We start from the raw sequence: 16,376 nt of genomic DNA, 5'->3' as shown, positions 1-16,376 counted from the left end.
CTTGTGCTGCCATCTAGTAAAACGCGGTGGAACTAACTACACTACGCTTCAAGAGCGCGTAAACATAGCATTTGCTCACACCTCGCTCGTTCAGGTGGCTCGCTCCGTGAATTCTAATCGAGTGACTTATGTAATCGTGCTTCAAGGGTCGTCGCTGTATATAGTCTTGCTCATACAAGATAACTGGATTCCAACCAAAGGGCAACTGCTCGCGTTTGTTTTGCTGTTATTCACCTGTGTGTGGCATGGTTCGTCATGCATTGGGAACACACCTGTTGCAAACTCAAGTGCAAGTCGTGGTACCGGCCAGTATTCTTGCCATGTGAAGGTGGGAGGTGGTTTTTGTTGTTGAGATATTGAAGTTACAACTGCGACTTCTGAAGCCTTCGCGCAGAGCTGTTGTACGATGTTGGTTTCAACATTCTGCAACGAAACCGAAACTTGGGGCGACCGAGTGTGCGTTATGAATTTGGGAACTTTCGTTCTCAATGTCGCTCTTGTTATTTGCGTATTCGTTGCCGTTGTCCTGATATGCCTAGCTAGAGGGACCATTAGAAGCGTGCCGGCTGGCTTTCGGTACCTGGACCACGATCTGCGATGGATCTTGACGTTCTTCATGTTGGCTATTCACGGTTTCGAGTTGGCTGACAGCGTGATGATCTTGTTAAGGAGGGAAAATTCACAAAGGAATCTTCATCCACTCCTCAGTGCAGTGACGTCTTTTCTTGCTGTGCTGGCGGCAATCTTTCTTTACAGTCAAGTCGAGAAGCGCCGGATGCCAAGACAATTAATAATTTTGCTTCTCTATTGGCCATGTGCCATCGTGTTAAGGAGTGGGAAAGAAGCAGTCCTACTTGATGAAGGAATGTCATTTAAACATGTTACGCTGGAAACAAACACTGGAGCAATTCTTGCGTGTTTGGGAATGTTTGCAGTCGAGGTGGCACTGTACAATGAAGAGGTAAGTCCATGATCTGCCAGCCACACCCATAAAAAGAAACTACCTGTTGCATAACCTTTTCTGTTTCAGAGGTACCTTTTCCGGAAACCGAAAAAGGAGCCACTGCAGCCTTCAGTGGACATGATGAACATAATGTACAGGTTTCCGTTTGCTTCTCTGCCATCAAAGTGCTGTTTCAGTTGGCTGATGCCCCTGCTACGACGTGGTTATGATCATATTCTACAACTGGAAGATCTGGGGTTCCTGCCCGACGTATGTATTTTCCCTGCCATGTACAACGGCTGTCATACTTAACCGTAACACGCAAGCACCTCGAGGACTCCAGCGCTGCAGAGTGTTGGCAGTTTGGTTTGGGAGGATCTTTGGGAATGGTGCAGTCAACCTGCTCAGAATTGGTGGCTCGATGCACCAAGGGTGTGGGAAAGGGGTTGGGTGAAAGAAGGGAAGGAAAGATGGTGGTATTTGTACAGGAGAGGGTGGAGAGTGCCATCTCTTGGATTCGGGTAGTCCCACAGAACTACTGTACTGCCCTTTGCATTAAGTAAGCGCTAAACATTTTGCTTGCAATTCTGAAAACATTGCTACAATTATCTGCACTGTCTTTTTGTACAGGGTGTTTCATCTGATGCGATAAAAATCGTATTAAAAAATATACTTTTCTCAACGTCATGGGGTCAACACCATTTATCTGGGGGGACATTTTGCCTTTACTTCTGAGCACTTTTATAAAATTGAATTCGTTAGAAATTGAATTTTCCCAATTGATGTCCAAAATTTGCCAATCAACCTCACGTTTTTGTTTTTCTTTTCTTTTTCTTTTTTACAGAAACAGAAAGTGCACATTGGATTTACCCCCATTACATTGCAAAATACATTCAGAAGTCATGACAAAATCTCACACGAGATAAATGGTGTTGACCCCATAATGTTGTGACAAGTAGATTTTCGAACACGATTTTTTATGACATTATAGGTGAGACACCCTGTATTAGATACCGAATCATGGTACCCTACCTGTAAAATACAAAAAACTGATCAGTTATTGAAAACATAGTGGAATGTAACCATTGTTCCACTTATAATGTTCTTAGCATTCTCAATACGCTCGCTACTTGCATGTTCCAGCTGCTGCGGCTGCTACAGTTACGTACTTTCTCATTTCTAGGAACATCTTAATCAGCACCAATATGAAAGGTTCAACGTGGCATTTGAAGTCGAGAAGGTAAACTGCCTGTACAATGTGTTGCTTCTAAATTAACTTCTTCTTCTTCTCTCTATTTCTGGTGCAGGCTAGGTCAGAAAGTAAAGGCAGGCGACCGTCACTTTGGCGTTGCTATTTCAAGACATACTGGAGAACAGCAGTGCTTGGAGGTCTGATAAAGATTGTGGGAGACATAACTGGCCTGTTGGGACCACTATCAATAAGCTTGATTGTAGACTATGTCGAGACTGTGACAAACCCAGAAAGCGCATCAATCTCAAAGGTAGAAGTAAATCCGCACTACTGTGCAATGTCAGTGCGCTCCGTAGTTGGCATCTATTGCTATTGAGCATGCAATATCACTGCAGTCAACCTCGTAACGTAAATTTTATGTTCAGGTCTGCGCTAGGTGATGCTGAAAGACCACATGTTCTCTTTCACGCAGGATCCCTACCCTACGTATATGGACCTGCTGAACAATGCCTATGTTGTTTCAGTGGTTATTCTGATCACTACATTCATACAGAGTACATGCTCCAATAATTTTAATCATTTGGCGATCATGGAAGGAGTTCACGTGCGTTCTGCATTGCAGGTACGTTGTCCTTGCAGATGTTTGTGGAGAGTAGTGGGACCTTAACTATTGATAGGGCAGACATGGCTTTATGTGACATCACACAGATACCGCACATGAAGATGGAACACAGTTAATTACGAAGGTAGACGGCATAGATTTATAGATGCACATCGTATGTCCTAAACCGTGTTAAATGCAAAATAACGCTACATGAAGCTTTTTTCTGCATCTTTTCTGGTGTTTCCAAGGGCAGAGCTGTATGCCAATGTATGCTAACATTTAACAGAGCTTGTTGGCAGCTTTCCCGTCTTTGCTATATTTTGTGCTAACAGCAAAAGTGTGCTATACCCTCAGTGTGCTCAATGAAATACCTACAACAGTTGTCAACTCTATGCTGATCCCACAGATTGAAATTAGAACCCCGCCATAGGAACCTAACAACATTTAAGTAACATTGCCATGCATTTCAGGAAGGTTGAGTTGTCAGCAATTAGATTATCTTTATATATCCATCTGAGGTTCTAACTAAACTTCTGAGGTTCTAAAGTTCATGGTAGCAACCTGCTTTTCAGGATTGTTCATCAAATTGTCAAGTGCTTTGTAGCAAAACAATATTTGTATGACAATGTTGATGGAGTGAGTGGCATAAATGGCCCCAATTTCTAATGGGGAGGTATATCCAACCTGAATGAGAAGTGCTTGCTGCAAGCACATATGTAGACTCACATATACACCTCAATACATAGCGCAGCCTATGAAAAGTATTGCACCAAAACTGAAGCTCTACATCTCCAGAATATATCATTTAACCGTTGAACTGTAATTATTTAATAAATTGCTCATCCATTTTGTTTACATTTTGCTTCTGTACAATATTAATGTATCAAATATTGTCTCTTGTTTGGATCCCATAAGTCTAAATGTCATAAAAATAAATAATAGCACAGTCTTATATATCCAATTATGTGCTGGGCTGTTGGCTATAAAACCCCGTCATGTATGTGTACCAATCACCTGCGTATTGCTAACACAGTTACAGGTAGAACCTGTGTAACAGCATATTCTGTTGCACAAGGCTTACAAAGTATTTTCCTTTAGACTGCTATAGCGCATCCTGTTTGGAGAGACCAACAGACCTTGAGAATAGGTACTCTTCTCTGTGCATACCTCACTGTTTGTCTGCGTGCATGGCTTTGCATCTTGTTTGTGATCTCTGATTGCAGCGACTGCTTGAAAAATTTAATCTGGCCATTCTTGTGGTGAACTATGCCTGTGTAGAACAGAATGCCATTAGAAAATTTGTGAAAAATATTTAGGGCTTTGTATGAGAAATTTGTATCAGGTATCTATTTGGTGCACTGCATGCTTTGGTTGTTGTTAATCCAAAGACTCATTTCTAACGACGCCCCCTTTTTCAAGAGCACCATTCCATTTCAGAGCCTCGTCTATCGGAAATCTCTCTGCATTTCTAGCGACGTCGATATCGGCTCGGTTGTCAATCACATGTCAGTAGATGCATTTAATGTCATGCTGCTTTTCTCTATGGGTCATTATATCTGGGCAGTACCATTCAAGGTTGGTGCACTTTGTAACATTGCTATTAAGTGTTGCTTATTGGGAGGTTGCTACTGCTGTTTACACACACAAATTCTCTGTTTACAGTTGCTGTTACTGCTGTTTCTTCTTTATAAGCAGCTTGGATATAGTGCATTGATTGGAGCAGCGTGCATCTATATTTTATCTCCCATTCAGTACTGGGTTTGTACAATCCTCTCAAAGCTGCAGAAGGAATCTCTGGTTAGTAGAGATAAACGCAGAATATCACTATCATGTGAACTGCATGATAAAATGTTTGTGGAAGCTTATCAGTCTGGATATAGCATAATCTTAGTTGTTCTGAATCGTGGGGAAAATATTTGACGGTATCGTAGTATCAGTGTTTTGCCATATTGTGGTAGTGCTTAAATTTTATGTAATACCACTCATCCGAAGTGAAATAAGTAGATTGTTGCACCTACTAAAAACATTTTGGCTTATTCATCCCATTCCAGACAATATCTGATTTAAGGATAAGACGTACTACCGAACTACTGCTTGGGATAAAGCTATTAAAGCTTTACGGGTGGGAGAAAATGTACTCTGAGATGATAAAGAATGTTCGCAAGGATGAACTGAAGGTGCTGAAGAAAGATGCTGTCTTCGTGGCCATAAATAGTACGTAAAACATCGTAGCTGCTTGAAAACCGCATGTCATCGTACACGTAAAATTTCTTGAAACTGCCCTCAAGTTGAATGGGTGCAAGTAGTTTAAATGTAAAGAAGATAGTTTTCAGGGGGCGTTAAAATCGTGGTGCTCATGCACCACGATTTTCTGTCCTGTACAAATGTTTGTTCAGTTTGTTTTTACTGAATTAAACCATCAAGCAACTACTAAGCACTCACAGACCACACATAAAAGTAATTTTGACATCTGTATATATTGTTTTTACATCTGAAACAGCTAACCTTTTTATCTATTCATACATATAATTCCCCAGGTTCAGGGAAATGTTACAAACGTCAATTATGTAAATGTAGGGCCTTGTGTTTTAGGGTAAAACACGGTTTTTCCCATTGATTTGCATCATCATCACTTAGGGCAAAACCCGAAAAGGTCTGAAAACGATCTCGGCAAAGTGCCAATTCAGCCATCAATACAAGCACTGCAGAATGCTAAGCACTGTACATTCAGCGTAGCTGTTTCATATCTTGTGTGCACCTAAAGTGTGAGAAGCGCTTGTTTATTTTTGACCAGAAAAGCTGCTTTTACACGCAGCGTCGCCCGATTTTAACCTGTTTTATGGCTCCTGAGATAAAACCAGACTTTCAAAAAACACGAAACACGAAAACACAAGGCCCTCTGTATATAGTGCAAATGTCTGCAACTTAAGTGGTGTTACCCTGACGTTCTGAGAAGCAAGTCCAGATTTCCAAGCCCAAACATAGACAAATAAACCTAGCTTAGCTATAGCTTAATAGCTGCCTTCATTATTGCATCTGCCCATTTATTCAGTGTTGCCCACTATGCCATATACTCAACTTGTGAATAGTACTCTACATCTAAAAGAGTGCAGATCCTGAAATTATTCCAAATGTTTGCAGCTTTCATCACCCAAGGCTCAGCTATCCTACTTACACTAGTGGTAAGACTGACAGTGCTGGTTCCTGATGTGAATTACATACGTGAAAGTATGCAATGCTAAGTCAAGCATTTCTTTTCTTTCAGACTTTTTCTATGTACTCCCTCGTTGAGGGAAAACAGCTGACACCTGCTAAGGTGTTCTCTGGACTAGCGCTTTTCAATCAACTTACGGTTCCCCTTTACATAATACCATTTGTGATTCCCATAGTCATCAATGCTGTGGTAAGACTTTGTATTTAACATCACTCAGACAGTCCTGAGTTACCAACATTTCGGCGTTGCATGTGTGTGAAAAGTTTTTCCTTTTTTTTTAAACAGGTAAGCACGAGGCGCTTGGCTGACTTTCTCAACGTGCCCGAGATAGACTCGGGAGCGCCTTGGAGGAAGAGGGAATCGAAGGCCGCTTTGAAGATAAACCCTGAAAGCGGAAGCGTGATGGTACCTGCTTTTTCATTTCTTCAGAGAGTTCTAAAATTATACAGTATTTTGATCGTTTTTCTTTTAGATACTTTTAAAGAAGGTTCGTCCTGTCTAAGTATACACGGATGTAGTCTTCACTGGGGGTAGTGTCCCGGCATTCGTTGTAATATGATGTGTTTCCCTGTAGCTGGACATCAAGGACACAGAACTGCTGGAGAGGTGCCTTGGAACCAATGAGGACGGAGATCTTCTAGGCCATTCCAATTCCCCGCCTGTGAATCAACCCATGATAGTAATGTCGAATGCTCATTTCACTTGGGATAATGAAACAAAGATTCCTGTGCTTCAAGATATTAATCTTGAAGTGCCAGAAGGTAACCACCTCAAAGTACAGAAGGAAAAATGTTGCAAAGGTCGCAAGGTTGCAAAGTCAATGTATAAAATACTTGATATTTTGCGTTGTTTTACACGTAAAAGTAAATCACATCGAAACAAGCTTGCAAGTTGGATGCATTGCATACTTGAACCTTTGCTCATTAATTGTTGTTGTTTGCGTTAGCCCCATGCATTGCTTCCAGGGATGGTAACAATTACACTTGCAGGGACGCTAACAATTGTGACTGGACCTGTTGGAAGCGGGAAGTCCACACTTCTCTATGGTATGCTGGGTGAGCTGGAACCTTACAAAGGAAATGTCACATGGGCACAGTAAGTATTTTTTTCTCCCGCTTTATTCATTTTTTAGTTGCGTTATTTGAGCAATTGTCTTATGCTGGAATGGTAAATTTAAAGAGTGCTATCTACTACTGCTTAAACTTTGTCTCTGCAGTGTTCCGTTTGTGGCATATGTGCCACAGAAAGCATGGTTGTTGAATGCTACCTTGAAAGAAAACATCCTGTTTGGGCAACGATTTGATGGCAGGAGGTATGTATCCATGCGTGTAGCTTATGCCACTTTGTGTACAGCACACTTTTACAATACAGCAATGGCAGAACTGTAAGGGTGCAGTCTAGCTGCTTCACGATGACAAATATAAAAACCAGAGACCCAGGAACTAAAAATAAAACACTCACGATCTCGAAAACATGTGGGGTTCGTCTTTCATTTCTCCATCTCAGGTTTTTATTTTCTTATAGTACTGGTCTTTTAAAGTATAGGTCTTTTAAGCTTGAGAAATTCCAGTCATGTTTTGATATACATCTGTGTTGAATTTGTGAAGCATTATTCTTGATCACCTTCTTGCATACTAATCACAAATTAGACTCATGCAGTGAAGTGTTTGGATTATTCCCCGACAAAAAATATTCCCTTTTGAGAAATTTTGTGTGCGCGTTGTTTTGTTTCTCCTTGTCCCGGGCATCATCCTCTTCTCAGTTATGCACCTGCTAGTCAGCACCCTTCTACTCCTATCAATCACACTATGTCAGCGTGGCTCCTCGTAAAATTCACAACTGACATCAGCATCCACGCTGCCTGCCCACCATTTGTTCATGAAATAATATATTTCTGAAATGTCAGATACCACCAAGCCATTCAAGCCTGTGCTTTACAAGAAGATATTGATATACTCCCTGCACGAGACATGACTGAAATAGGGGAACGTGGAGTTAACCTCAGTGGCGGCCAACGACAGAGGGTTGCACTAGCTCGAGCTCTTTACTCTAACGCAAAGTTGGTCATCTTGGTAAGTTTGAACACCTCCAGTAGGACAGTAAAGCGGATTGAATTTCGTGAATTCTGTTACAGTGTGATGCACATAAATTAATGGCTGGGAATTAGAATCCCTGTTGCAAGTAGCTGTTAGATAAATATATATATCATATATCCTGACGAAGTCCTGACCTGTCCTGACGAAGGCGGAGCTTCCGCCGCAACGTTGACTTCCCCCTTAACTTTCCACTAGCAAATAAATAACTCCCCCTTTTTCTACTTCCTACATCTTCGTTGTCTGCCTCATATTTTGTTAGTACCTATCATATATCAATATATATATCATATATATATATATAGATTAAAGAGACGGCTGCGAAGTTGAATAAAAGTAAAATAATAAGACGTGGACAACTGATTACAGAGAAGTTGACAAAAAGTAGTTGACAAACTACAACATGGTATTTTAACAAAACGGTCGATGTTTCGACAGTGGCACTGTCTTCGTCATATACAGGGTGGTCCACCAACCATTATAGAAATTCATAGTAAAAAACGTAGGCCCCGGAGAGACATGCGGTCAAGGGATTTTTTTCTGCCAATAACTTTTGCCACATATTGGTAACATTTTTATTTCATTTCAATTGACAGAAAGTTAATTTCTTGAATTGAACTCCGAAATTTCCCAAGACAACCTAACGTTTTCTTTGCGGGAATGGGTTTTGTACTAATGGGGAATTTTACTCAGTATAGCACATAGTCCCACTCGTGATGCAATGGCAATTGCCGAAATTAATTCGCCGAATATCCGTGGAAGTGAGCCCTTTTATTATTATGAGCCCTTAGTTTATTTTACCCCCTGTGTCGTAGTAGCAGGTTAGTTGTGGTGCAAGATGTGGCTTTCTGCACAATATGATGCACATGATCGTGTGGTCCTTCTAGGACGACCCTCTCTCAGCACTGGATGCTCATGTTGCACAACATGTATTTGAAAAAGGAATAAAGAACCATGTTGCCAAGAATTCTCAAACATTTGTGTTGGTAACACATAATCTCGAGCTGCTGACCCATGCGTTCAAAGTAAGGAGAAAATTCTTACGGTAACATTGCACATAACCGTACCTTACTTACTTACTTATTTACTTAACTTAACTTAAACTTTAACTTAAACCAAAGTAAAAGTTACTTAACTAGTTAACTTAACTTTTACTTAACTTAACTTTACTTTTACTTAACTTAACTTTACTACTTACTTACCTACTTACTTAAACTTACCGTAACATTGCATGATGTACATACCGTAACATTGCAACGGTTATCAAAGAGTTCGTAAAATGTATCTCTGCTTTCAAACCATCCGTAGGTGGTGGTGATGGAAAACGGGAAGATTCGCTGCCAGGGCAGCATGGCAGAGATAGAGTCCAAAGACCCAACCATATCTACTGTGCTACGCAAAACTATCAGGCGTCCTTGCATTACCGCAGATGATACCGCGCAGGAAAGGCATCGTCTTGTCCGCATGCTAACCAAGCAGTCGTTGTACCAGTCTGGATCTGTCCAGGTACGTACAGGAATCTTGTCTCATCACTACGAAAAGTTGCTCATGCAATGCTGGACATTAAAGGAAGCGTTCGCTCCTGAGCATAATTGAAATAAATAAAATTTGAACTTTTCCAATTCATTCAAGGAGTGCTAGCGAATTTGCGCAAACTTCTGTGGTAAAATACCACCAAAATACTGCGACATTGCCTTTCAGCCTGTACAAGCAAAAAATAGAGTCCAGGTTGTAACAGTGTATAAGTGGAGCCTGAAGTTTTTGGGAAATATTTTTTGCACAATTGGGGGGTAAAAATCAGCAAATTCGGGTGGAAAAAACTTCCAGTATGCTAAAATCTGTGAGAAATCTGGCTTCATTACTCAGACGAACTGTACCCTTGGTGATGTAATTGCGTTTGCAGCCAAACAAGTTAGTGTGCATTCCTACAGACATTTCGGTGAGGACAATTTGACGGGTAAAAATTGGGTTTCACCCTAAAGAGGCCGCGTAGAATTTGGGGTGCAAGTTCAAGGGAAGAATCTGGTTGAACCCTAAAACTTCAGGCTCTGTGTATAAGGCACAAGCGCGTTCTGTCCCCTCTCTCATATGTATCCGTAATTTCAATGTCACATGAACACACACCCCCTCACTCTTATAGGATATATCTGCAATGAGCAGCCTGGGAAGGCAACTATCACATGACCCTTCATGTCCTCTACCCGTAAATGACTGCGCAAATGAAGATGCGATGCTGAGCCAGTTGACCCAGTCTGCCATGCCAGGAACAGAACATGTCTCTCACAGCAACCCCAGCACACCGAAGCACGTGCTGCGACAGCTGTCCTGGAAACGGGCCCCTCCCATGCGCCTCAGTTCACATGTTTCGCAGCATGCTGATCAACAGCTCATCGAAGAAGGGGATGAAGACCAGGAACACGACGATAGCTTTCATCCTCCCGATGCACTCTTGGGTGAATAAAATGTGGATATAGTGAGAATTTGATTTTATAGGGGGCGTCCTTTTGTTCCTTGCAGCGAGCATGTCCTCGCAGTACAGCATGCTGGGGAGCACGCATCTAATGCCAATTGATGTCGAGGAAGGCAGACTGATCGCTGAAGAGGAGAGGCAAATGGGAAAGATACCGCTGAAGGTCTACTGCTCTTACATGAAAGCCTGTCGTAGAACTCTGGCTATCATAGTGGTTTTACTGTTTGCGGCAAACCAGGGCGCCAAAACGGGAACTGACTTTTGGCTCACTGGCTGGTCGGAAACTTCCAAAACCTACAACTCTTCAGTGACCATTGAGAAGGTAGGCGTAAAAGCTGCGTAGTGGTTATGCTGAGTGTCTGTTTTTGCAGGATGATACAACCTGGAAGTATCTGATGGGCTATGCAGGGTTGTCAGCGATCTCTATTTTGCTCTCCCTTGTTACTAACCTGTCAGCGCAGCTTGTGTCCTTGAGGTCCATTCGAGTCCTCCATAACAGTATGCTCGACAATATTGTCCAGTGCCCCATGAGGTGGGTGCGGAGGCTACAGTGTATACAATTATGAGAAAAATTTGACAAATGCTTTGCTTTTATACGCAGGTTCTTTGATACCAATCCCGTAGGCAGAATTGTGAATAGGTTTGCAGGTGACATGGGAATCATTGACAAAGTAAGGGAGCCTCAAGAGAACACTCTTAGCACTGTCTTTTTCACTGCTATAATGCTACCTTGGTTTTATGATGGTGCAAAGAATTGCAAAATTGATGTTCATTCGCAGATTTTTTGCAGTCCTCACTTGCTGTATCATTGCTGTATCACTTGACCGTTCCCTATACCTAGGCGTACCCCTATGTTACATTTAATTTTAGTCATGCTATCCTCCTCATTCTCTACTAATGTGACTACCGGAACTCCATAGTAGTTAGCAGTCAGCAGGGCAAGCGAGACAGGAGAGGTCCACTGCAATTTTAGCCAGAGTTTATGACAAACCTGTTTTTGAACCCTAGTGTTTTGGTGCATCTGCATAACGATACTGAGGAAGGTCTTAGTCCATTGAGGTAGCAGTGTACCGTGACAAATGTTCTGTGCCTTTGCATAAATGCAGATTACTCTTGCCTTTCAGAAACTACCAGCAACGCTACCTGTGCTTATGAGATTCCTGATGTTGTGCATTTCTGCTGTGTTGGTTGACATCTATATCACACCTCTGTTCTTGGTGCTCATTATTCCAGTCCTTGCTGTGTATTACGGTGTGCAGTTTTTCTTCCGCTGCTCCTCAAGGTACACGTGCTGCTGCTATTTTCTGCCCTTCGCCTGCTTGGTATTTTTTGTTGTTGTGCCTGCCTCATGAAAGTTTGTCTTTCCTCCCAAAGGGAACTACAGAGGCTGGACAACATGACAAAAGGTCCAATTTTTTCTCATTTCTCTGCAACTCTGTCCGGACTAACTACCATCCGTGCATTCAGGTAGAAGGCATCTAAGAGTAAATGCAGGCCACAAAACTAATCACTGTGATCTCTATTTTTCCGTTACAGGGAAGAAGCACAATTTATAGAAAAGATGAACGATCACATCGACACCAACAATCTCACTTTTATATTAGTGAACTGTGCAAACTGCTGGCTCGGAATATGCCTGGTAATGTTTTCGTTTTGTGAACGGGTTGCTTTCCTCCATTTTTAGAATTAGCTTCCACTAAATTGCTCCGAGAGGCAGCAAAATATCTGCTGCATGAGCTCTGCATGCATTGCAGATTCTTCGCAGAGTGATTCTTGCCAGTAAACATAACATAAACAGCCGCACATTCAAAATGGTTCAGAACAGGGGCGGTGGCATGTTGTCTTTTATGTTGCATTCACATGCTAGTTACCTTACCCACTATACCTTACTAGGTAGGGTACGTATCAGGTGCGGTATTGATCCAGGAGCTTGCCTGTGCATTTACTAGAACATGTTTGGTCCTAAGAATGTCCTACTGAGTGGTGACAAATGTTTTTTCAGGATTACCTAGGTGGAGTTATACTTTTCTTGGCCATCTTGTCTGCTGTTGTGGCCGCCACCGCAGGGAGCATCAGCCCTTCACTTGTTGGCATTGCCATGGCGTACACTTTATTGGTAAGACGGCAAAAAACTGATATCTGATTTGATTTCTAGGCAAAGAAGCAAAACGGATGCTACCGTCATGCCCTGTGAAGGAGGTGAAGAAAGAAGTGTTCCTTCATGGCTAACTACCTTTACTGTGTATTGAGACATTTGAGTGACATCCCCAGAGAATAATCTAGACTAGAGAAGAGCAAGAAAACTTTGCATAAGTTCTATTACTTATGTTTTCCTTTCCTGTCGTATTGCCAGAGATGTAAGACGTGATAAGCTGATTTATTCTTTGGAGCGAGAAAACATAATGCGACCATCCAAACAGGACAACCCAAAGAGGATGTTCCCTACCCCCGCGCGCTCGTCATCGTCTCCCACGGCAACCGTATTGCTAACACTATGCTACAGAATATCTTGTGACTGCGCCACAGGGTACTCCCACAGGGTACCACAGGGTAGCATTGCACAGAAAGACATGACACTGAGCGTTTGTGCTTACATGGCAGCAGAAAACTGATGTTTTTCACATACTCCTCTGGAGTGTTCAGGGAAATGTTGCTCATCCGAACACACAGTTACAGGAGTCTCTTATGAAAGAGACATATTTGTCCACCTTCTCTCTCTCTCACACACACACCCAAGCTGTTGCACTGCCGTGTGCATCGCTCTCCCTGTATCGTCCTTTACTGAATGATCACGATTTTATTTTTCTAGGTCCCCATATACTTGAACTGGCTTGTGAGGCAATTTTCAAATGTGGAAATGTACATGAGTTCAGTTGAGAGAGTGCAAGAATACAGCAACCTTCCCATAGAAACTGTGGAATACCCAATTCATGGTATGTGCTCCACTTTCCTATTTGTTGCAGTATGTGGTGTAGTTAAAACAATATTTGTGTGTTATTAATCAATTAATGGCAAGCTGTGTATGCATACACTTCATAGTTGACTATAGCATATTGCCCCTGCCGATGAAACTCCCCAGTCGTATAATCATAAAATAAAGTTCTTTGTTGTTAGTTGACAGCGACTGGCCAGCAAATGGAGAAGTGTTGTTCGACAAGGTGTCTATCAGATACGATGAAGTCCAAGAGCCTGTACTTAAAGAAGTTACGCTGTTTATCAAAGATGGAGAGAAGGTATGAAAGTAACTCGCAATCATGGCTTAGATGGATAGGATAAGTATAAGCCAGATAAATTAAAGGGTCAGATGCCTTGTCAGGGATTCCCGTCCAGAGCCGTCGCGACGGATGTGTGAGAGGGGCAGCCGCCCCCGGGCACTCTTGCCAGGGAGGGCGCCGAACGGCAGGCCTTGGCAGATTGGTTGGACAGTATAATGCGGGAATGAAGAGAATTTGAATTCACGATCTCAGCAGTGCAAATAAGCATTTTATTTTCTTTGTTTTTAGGGGGGTTTGACGGCAACGGGAGGGGGGCTTCAGATTTGCCCTGCCCTGGACACAAACTCTCCTCACGACGGCTTTGTTCCCATCCCTTTAGCACCTGACTCTTCATTTCTACATGAAATGAAAATAAATACAATAAGCCCCAATGACCACGAAATCCCGGTGATTTTTTATTTTTTTTATTTGCGATTTTATTTTGATTGTAGTCTTTATAGAAAATGTTGGCCCTTCTTTCTTCTAGTAGGGCATCATAGAGCTGATTTCCGACAAGACACAATTCCTTCATGGATTCAATGGATGCTTGTTAATCAATGCTTTAGTGCTGTTTTTCTCATTATTTAACTTTACTTCCTGCTCGTATAACCTGCAAAGCCCCAGTGTAGATCACTGGATATTTGGCGTACTTGAGCATGGTATGAATAATGCTTAGCTCACTACGAACTAATTCCTGGGAAGAATAGCGATCCGTTTCTCAATACTTTGGTTTCGTTAAGGTTGGCGTTTGTGGTATGGTGTGCAGTAGAAAGTTTCCTAATTATACAAATTTTCTCACGTTGTTAAGGTTGGCATCTGTGGCAGGACCGGCAGCGGAAAGTCATCTCTGGTGATGGGATTGTTTAAGATGGTTCCAATCTCTGAAGGGAGAATACTCGTCGATGGTATTGACATTGCCAGAGTGCCACACGAAACCCTGCGCTCCCACTTGTCTATCATTCCTCAAGAACCCGTTATGTTCTCCGGAACTATAAGGTAGTGGTTGTGCAAGTGATATACACCGAAGGTTGAAGTGTTCCAAATAATCTGTCCTCTGTTTAGAGAAAACCTTGACCCCAAGCGAATATTTAAAAATGAAGAACTCTGGGTTGCCTTGGAAGAAGCACAGTTGAAGGAAGTAGTCATAGCTGCTGGAGGTCTCGGTAAGTGAAGTAAACGATAGTGCTTGTGCAAAATTATGAGGAGCTAGATGTCATGAACGTGCATTCTCTTGAGGGCACAGGGCAGGGACACGACTGCCATGCTGGCTGTTCACCTGACTATTTGCAAGTGTGTTCCCTAAAACTGGATACGGACTAAACTGCTCTAGCCCATCTACAGCATTAGTAACATACGAACACAGCACATCCACCTGATATAGAAATTACTATAGTGATGCTTTGCACACATACATATGCCACTGATTTTGACTAATGACTGACTGACTAATTTCTTTTGTATATATTTGCAATTATCTGTGGAAGGGAAGCCCTTCCTCTAGCTCTGCTGCAGGGCCCTCATTGCCGATTCTGGATTAGTGGAACTAAAACAAACCAACAAACTGATAGTTATTATACCCAATTCTCTGTCACTGTCCATAATGGTTCGCAGGGAGAACTTTCATATTTTGGGTGACTCACATTATCTCCAACTTTTTGATCAGTTTGAAACTATTTGTCATCTCTTTGTAAGATGTCACCACTTTCCTTGCTGTAACTGCTGGATAAGGTATCTGAATCTCTTCTATTCAAAAGTTTAAATTAATTTTACAGACGGTGCAGTGACAGACGAGGGGTCCAACTTCAGCAATGGACAGCGACAAGTAAGCAGATCACCTACCATGCATTCTCGATACAACCGTTCCGCGTGGGAGACACCGGACGCATTGCAAATTGGCCTATATGCCTCAGCATGTCATGAAAATGGGAGCAGTTACAGTTAAATGTTATTACTGGCATATTTTTTAGCTCTTCTGCCTCGCAAGATCTCTACTGCGCCCATCCAAATTGCTGGTACTTGACGAAGCGACATCATCCTTGGATGCTCAATTGGACAAGCTGCTTCAAAAGATGATACTCAAAACATGGAAGGAATCAACCATACTTGCCATTGCTGTAAGGCAGTAATTTGTTGCCTTTTTTCCTGTGCAGTGTATATTACATTCTCAGACCGTGTGACTTTTCGTTTACAGCACAGAGTCACAAGCCTTCTGAAGTTTGATCGTGTTCTGGTCCTCGATGCAGGACGTATTGTAGAGGATGGCAGTCCTTCAGAGCTCAGAAAGCGTGATGGAAGCCTTTTCTCAAATCTACTTAAACAATGCGAGCACCAATTTGCTGCTTAACGCGTCTACCTACTCATATGTTATATAGTTATGCTCAGATGTTTGGTCGTCATCATATATATGCTCCATCTACATATTGTTCAGATCTCACTATTTATTCACAGGCTTTGTATTGCCCGTACTATATTTTTTAATAAACTTGTTTTATTAGTCTCCTGTGCATTTTACTGGGGGAAGTCGCAGGGCGCGTCGCGACGAAGCGGGGTCTCTCTCTTTAGTTTCAGTTTCGAAGTGTGTGCGCCATTTTCTTCCGCGCTACAGG

General features: G+C 42.2%; 1 protein-coding gene across 1 annotated transcript; it reads left to right on the top strand.

Moving 5' to 3' along the window:
- Window positions 1-41: 41 nt before the first annotated feature.
- LOC135371159 (ATP-binding cassette sub-family C member 9-like) lies at window positions 42-16,267 on the top strand. Its single transcript, XM_064605215.1, has 32 exons — window positions 42-961; window positions 1,031-1,213; window positions 2,127-2,183; window positions 2,251-2,445; window positions 2,608-2,757; window positions 4,177-4,314; window positions 4,402-4,536; window positions 4,791-4,953; window positions 5,881-5,921; window positions 6,005-6,142; window positions 6,239-6,358; window positions 6,528-6,714; window positions 6,943-7,048; window positions 7,170-7,265; window positions 7,860-8,025; window positions 8,934-9,071; window positions 9,355-9,552; window positions 10,187-10,499; window positions 10,564-10,838; window positions 10,888-11,048; window positions 11,118-11,187; window positions 11,641-11,798; window positions 11,891-11,983; window positions 12,053-12,155; window positions 12,519-12,632; window positions 13,326-13,449; window positions 13,631-13,749; window positions 14,579-14,766; window positions 14,833-14,933; window positions 15,543-15,592; window positions 15,738-15,884; window positions 15,962-16,267. Exons 1-32 carry the CDS (start codon window positions 407-409, stop codon window positions 16,112-16,114), a joined length of 4,935 nt encoding a protein of 1,644 aa, XP_064461285.1. The 5' UTR covers window positions 42-406; the 3' UTR covers window positions 16,115-16,267.
- Window positions 16,268-16,376: the final 109 nt, after the last annotated feature.

The sequence above is a fragment of the Ornithodoros turicata genome, chromosome 10 (genome assembly GCF_037126465.1).
Source record: "Ornithodoros turicata isolate Travis chromosome 10, ASM3712646v1, whole genome shotgun sequence".
Taxonomy (NCBI): domain Eukaryota; kingdom Metazoa; phylum Arthropoda; class Arachnida; order Ixodida; family Argasidae; genus Ornithodoros; species Ornithodoros turicata.
Note: the sequence above shows the minus strand (reverse complement) of the source record. Positions and strands in the feature narration are given on the sequence as shown.